The 6,260-nt window shown below is 56.5% G+C and overlaps 1 protein-coding gene across 1 annotated transcript in view; it reads right to left on the minus strand.

The window, feature by feature from the left end:
* Window positions 1–1,891: 1,891 nt before the first annotated feature.
* Window positions 1,892–6,260, minus strand: part of PAQR4 (progestin and adipoQ receptor family member 4) — a 5,204-nt gene continuing 835 nt past the window's right edge. Inside the window, exon 2 of the mRNA XM_025193966.1 lies at window positions 1,892–5,899. Coding sequence (XP_025049751.1) covers window positions 5,466–5,899 — 434 coding nt within the window. The 3' untranslated portion in view covers window positions 1,892–5,465. The remainder of the gene's footprint in view (window positions 5,900–6,260) is intronic.

Here is a 6,260-nt window from a genome sequence, read left to right on the forward strand (position 1 = left end):
TAGGGGCCGGACCCTCGGCTTTGAGGATGAGGAGGCTGGAGTTGGGGAGGATGAAGACCCCAGCCCCCGCTCCTCCTTTGAGCCCCGGAGCCTCCTCAGCCTCTTCGAGGATGCTGCACCTGAGCAAAACTGATGGGGTGAGAGGTTAGTGGCGGCTTTGGGACTGACCTCCCCAACCCCCCGCTCCACCAAGGCAACACACGAGATCCCCTTTGAGGCAGTGATTAGAGACCCCCCCCCACAATTTTGGGGTATACTGCAATGACCCCCCTCCTCTGGGAGGTAGGTGGAGGGTGTGGGAGCTGATGGGGGCGTGAACCCCAGCACTCACTACTGCATCTTTCTAACCTGGGGGGGGTCTTTTTAATCGTGTGTGCAGCTCTCTCCTCTGGGGGGTGCTGTTCTCAGCCTTGCTCCCCACCCCCCCGACCTGCCAGGGCTTCGGCCTGTACTACATTTGGGATGTGAACGGCAGGGAATGTTCTGGAATTGCGAGGATGATAAATAATAAAGAAAAACCCCGGGGCTTGGGATGGGGCCCTGCGGGAGGCGTGTCTCATCACACGCTGCCCCCTGCTGGAGGAGAATCAAGGCCACGTGTTGTGTTTTCTGTCCTGTCTCCTCCTTGATCGCTCCCCTCAAACTGGGGAGCTTCCGTGGCAAGTTTTGGGGGGCCCTGAGTCGTCTTCATACTGAACCACATCCACCTGCCTGTGAGCTCTAGTATCTCTGGTGTCACTCGTGTGTCTGCCAACAGTGCCATGTGGTGGGTGGTAGCGTCTGCTGTGCCACGGTTGTACGAGCTGATGGCCTCTCATGACAGCCCTGGCATCTCCACCACCCCCACAGATGTCTTTGGCAATGCTTTCCTGCGGGGACAGGCTGGAAGAAATGGCTGCCAGGTGCAACGTGGAGGCAAAGCGTGGCATAGGTGCCAATTTGGCTGGACCAGGCACGGATGCACGTGGGACCTGGCACAGAATTCTGGGAGGAATCCGCATCCCACCACAAGGGGATCAGCAACGAGGTAGACCTCAGCTGGTTGGCTTATGGCGGTTGACTGGCCCCCAGATTGGTTATGACCTCGGGAAACCAAGCCAATGCCAACTTCCTCCCCTGACAGCCATGTGGGGACAGACAGTTGGACAGGACAACATCAGAGGAGATGGATTTAGACAATAGAGTATCTAGGCCCTAGGAGAATTGAGGACATCAAGTGACGCTACTCCGTCCTCCACCTCTCTCCGGTCTCCCAAATTCCTCCAGATTTAACCTGAGCATCTAATTAAACCATTACAGCCGCTTTTAATCTGAATTTAAGCCAGGTCCGTGTCCACTCAACTGCCTCTTCTCCACAGGGCTTTGAACCAGATTAAACCTATCCGCATGAGCTGAGCCCCTCCAAATGGGTGACACCCATTTGGAAAAATGAGGTAATAGGGCATTGTGGGAATATAAGCGGAACAGTGCCCAACTGGAAGTCCTGGCTCCCATCACGACCTGTTTCTACGCTGCCTGTATCCGGAGTGACACACTCAAGTGAGAGGTTTTGTGGCCCTTCGGAAAACAGGACAGTGGCGGTCTTGACTTTGCTTGGGTGGTTCCAACTTTCCCATGTCTGCTCTACCACGTAAAGCGTGAGCGGTCTTCCCCACCTGAACCGGAGTGGAGGCGAACGACGACCTAGAAAGACCGACAACCCAACGGGGAAAAAACAACACGCCCAACCGCCACCTCTGCTTTATCGAAGCCAAGAGCAACCATCCAACGAGGGCCCGCTAGCAGACGTACCCATCACCCCGCTGAGGGTATTTTCTCCTTGTTGGTTCTTTTTTCGCGTCTTGCTCTTCAGCGTTTATATTTTTTCACATACACAATCCTCGTGGGTCTCTTTTTTTTGTTTAAATTTTATTTTGCTCTTTTTTGTTTAAAAAGATACGTCCGGCGCTTCAGCACGAAGGCGCAAACACGAGGCCGTGTTCGGCTTTTTTTTTTTTTTTTTAACCCTGAGATAACGGAGACAAGACTGGCTGGATGGAGGGGTAGTGGAGGCCGGACGCCGGCCCCCTACTTCTGCCCCGCCCCATAGCACCCCCCCCTCTCGGGAGAAGCACAAGTGAAATACGTTCCTTTTCTCCCAACATGGGAGAACTGGTTTCTTCACCTTTTAACATTTCCTTTTTTTTTTTTTTTCCTTTTTTTTTTTTTTTTTTGGCATAACCTAGCGCTCTCTGAAGCCACCCATGGCCCTACCCCCCTACATTTTAATTATGTACCACTTCGTCTACACAGCCACTCAAAGCAGCCTTCAAATACTGAACCAGTTCCTAAACAAGTTTGGCTGTTTGGGATGAAAGAGGTGTTGCCACAGCTTCGCTTCCAGTTGGAGGAGAACACAGAGCTACATCTGCACAGGGCCCCGGGTTGGAATCCAGATTGCAAACCAGTTTAGCTCTATTCACATGAGCCTGCTGGTTGCAAAGTGGATCTGGAGCCCCAAGGGGAACCTGGATTTTACTACGTTTGCATGCCTATGGAGCCCCCAGCCAATCGGAATCCAGATGTGCTGAGGTCACACACTTAGGCAGAATCGGGGTTGAGACCTGGCCTGGCCCACATCTGTGAGCTGTCTCTGAACATGGACTTGTGAACTAGTGTAGTTCAGGTCACGCCGGTGGCCTCGGCAACCAGACTGGATTGGTGAAAGAACCCAGGAGTCCTGACTCCTAGCCCACACACACGTGCAACCCAGGACATGCATCCAGGACTCACTCGCACACACATGCAACCCAGCTGTCTGGGACACGTATCCAGGACTCACTCGCACACACATGCAACCCAGCTGTCTGGGACACGCATCCAGGACTCCTACCCACCCACCCGCAGAACCCAGGGACATAACACACCAGACCTAGGCATTTGGGATGCACGAAAACGTGTGCACACACAGAGGACCCAGGGCACATTGGACATGCACGCATGCATACACACGAGACCCAGGTGTCTGGGACACCCCTGCACACGCACCCCTCACCCTATTAGAATACAGAGCAGGAACCAAATCTGTTGCAGACACACACAATGCCCCCCCCCCGGAGTCTGGGACATACACACAAGAGCCAGGCATCTGGGATGCACAAAACTACACATGCGCACACAAATGTCCAGGACATACATGCATATGTACAGGCACATGTACATACACATGGGGGACCTAAGTGTCTGGGACACACCATTACACACACGCACCCCCCCCTCACAGCAGGAGTCTGGGACGTACAACAACCAGACATCCAAGACACACAAACATGGACATACACAAGACCCAGGTGTCCTGCACATACGTACACACACAAGCATGCAGACGGGGGACCCAGGTGCCTAGGAGACGCACACCCTCACCCTGGGAATTTGGGACATACACACAAGACCCTGTTATCTGGCACACAAACGTGTGTGTACACACATATACAGGACCCAGGTGTCTGGGATGTACACATGCACACACGCGTACATGTATGTGTGGGGACCCAGGGTCTGGGACATAACACACAACCACATGCACACAGAGCCTCTCAATCGGAACCCAGCGTAGGAACCAATCTGGCTCCGCTTCACGCGCACGGCCGCCCACTCCCAGTCTGGATTCAGCACCAGTTTGGCTCCGTTTCCACCTCCAGGCTCCAGAACAAGCCGGGCAGCAATCCTAGCGTTCCCTGCGGGGGCCAGCGAAAAAGAAGAGGATGGTTTCAGCCCAAACCTGGGTGCCCCCACACCCACCCCCCATGCAATGGCCTGAAGATCTGGAACGGGGTGACGCGGTGGTTACCCCAATGCCAGCAGAGGGGGAGGGAGGCCTGCTTCCCCATGCAGCACCAATCAGCAGCAAGAGAGATGCACAGTATAAAAACAGCCCAATGAGGAGGAGGAAGGGGGGTGGGGGCAGGGCAGGAAATGCCCCCACCCCCCAAAGTGCCAGAGGAGCCAGGGCAGGAACACATCCCCCTGTCCTGGCCTAGCTGTGATGCCTGTAGACACGGGGAACAATGCATTCCCCCCAAAGCCCCACCAGTTTGAAGTGTGCTGGGGTGGGGGAAACTGAGGCAGAGAAGGGCAGAAGTCAGCGGAGGAAACCCCCGGCTGGCTCCACCCTTCCCTGTTTGTAAACTGCTTCCCCCTCCCCCCTTCCTTCCCAGGGACCAGCTGGTTTGCACGTCGACCTCATCACCCCTGCCCCCCACCCCGATTTTGACATGGGACCCCGGCGTCTGGGCATCCCCCCGCCCCCGCAGCCCTTAAAAAGTAGAAAGTATTGCATGGTGTCGAAGTCCGTAGGATACCTGGATATGAGGACTATTGAGCACTGGCCTATGCCGGGGCAGGGGGGACTGTGGCCCCGCCCCCCATTGCCCTGTAACACTGTCCCCTAGCAGCCCGCCCCCCCCCCAGTCCCTGTGGAGAAGCATTGCTGGTGAGCTGGAAGGATTCTAGGGGGTCTCAGCGAATGGAAGCCCACCCCCATTGGCCACCAGAGAACCGCAGTCTTGGCCAAGGAGAGTCTGCAGCCTAGAAGAACCATCCCCCAGCCAATGGGGGTCCACCCCCGACCAATAGAAATCTGTTCCTGACACATCAGAACGAGGCTTAGTCAGCAAGAGCCCTTCCCTGGTGGGCCAGCATATCCTGTCAGCCAATGGGAACCCGTGGCTGACCTCCTCTTCCCCCAAGAACCTCCCCCCAGCCAGTGGGAGTGTACCTAGAGGACCCACTCCCCCTCTGCCAATAAGGGGTATGTTGCTTAACCACCCAAAAGACCCCCTTAGCCAATCGGACTCTATTGTTAGCCAGCCAGGAGATGTTCTTGGGCAATGGGAGCTGATCTTGAAAGCCCTTTGTCCAATGGGAGTGCACCGCTGGCCACCTGGGAGCGATTCTTCACCAATGGGAGTTGATCTTGAAGGCCCTTTAGCCAGTGGGAGTCTGTCACTGGCCAGCCAAGAGACATTCTTGGCCAACGGGCGTTGATCCTGAAGACCTTTTGGCCAATGGGAGTGCATTGCTGGCCATCAGGGAGACATTCTTGGCCAATGGGAGTTGATCCTGAAGACCTTTTGGCCAATGAGAGTGCATTGCTGGCCATTAGGGAGACATTCTTAGCCAATGGAAGTTGATCCTGAAGATCCTTTGGCCAATGGGAGTCCGTTGCTGGCCATCAGGAGGACATTCTTGGCCAACAGGAGTTGATGCTGAAAAACTTTTGGCCACTAGGAGCTGATCCTGAATATCCCTTCAGCCAGCAGGAGTTGACCTTCAGGACCCTTTGACCAATGGGGCTCTACTGTTGCCCATCCTGAAGACATTCCTGGCAAATGGGATCTGAGCCAGAAGAATCCTTGGCCAACAGGAGCTGATCCAGCCATCCTGAAGACCTCTGCCCACCAGCACTCAGCCAATGGGAGCCCACCTCAGTTCTGGGGGCACACGTAGCTGGTGAGCCACCGCAGGTCAGCCACCACCCCCCAGTGGAGGTGCAGGATGCTCACCACCACCAGCACGTGCATGATCTGGTGGCTGTTGAACCAGTAGTCGAAGTGACCTGGGCGCCACCGCTCGGGTATCCGGGAGATGTTGATGACGCCCCCCAGGAGGGCCAGCCCGTCCATGATCAGGTAGGAGCGCAGCGAGGATGGGTGCCCAGTGCCCAGCCCGGCCCAGCGCAGGTAGAAGAAGAAGAAGCGGAAGAGGGCCTGCCAGGCAAAGGACCGCAGGCGCCGCACGTTGGAGCGGGCCGTCACGGCACACAGCAGCGCGTAGCTTGACAGCCCCGAGTAGGCCAGCAGGGCAGCACTGCGCGGCAGCGGGCGGCACGCCAGCGTGCAATAGATGATGGGCAGGGCCCCTGGGCAGGGGGGAGAGCAGGGTGAGTGCCCCCACCCTGACATGTGACCTCCTCCCTCCCTGGCTGACCCCTGACCCCCATGTTTCCCCCACCGTCTCATAGGCCCTGATCCCCACCGTGCCCCCTCATCCCCTCCCTGGTCCCTGCATCTACCCCATGCCCTTCCCCCGTCCCATAAGATCCCTTGCCCGGCCCCACATCTACTTCACAGGACCCACCCATGCTCTACCTGGTCCTCCCATCTACCCCACCCTGTCGCCCGTGTCCCACAAGACCCCCCCAACCCCATCCCCTACTTGATCCCCCCCATCTACCCCATCTCCTCTGTCCCACAAAGACCCCCACCTCCTATCTGGTCCCC

Source organism: Alligator sinensis, unplaced genomic scaffold (assembly GCF_000455745.1).
Source record: "Alligator sinensis unplaced genomic scaffold, ASM45574v1 scaffold1511_1, whole genome shotgun sequence".
Taxonomy (NCBI): Eukaryota; Metazoa; Chordata; order Crocodylia; family Alligatoridae; genus Alligator; species Alligator sinensis.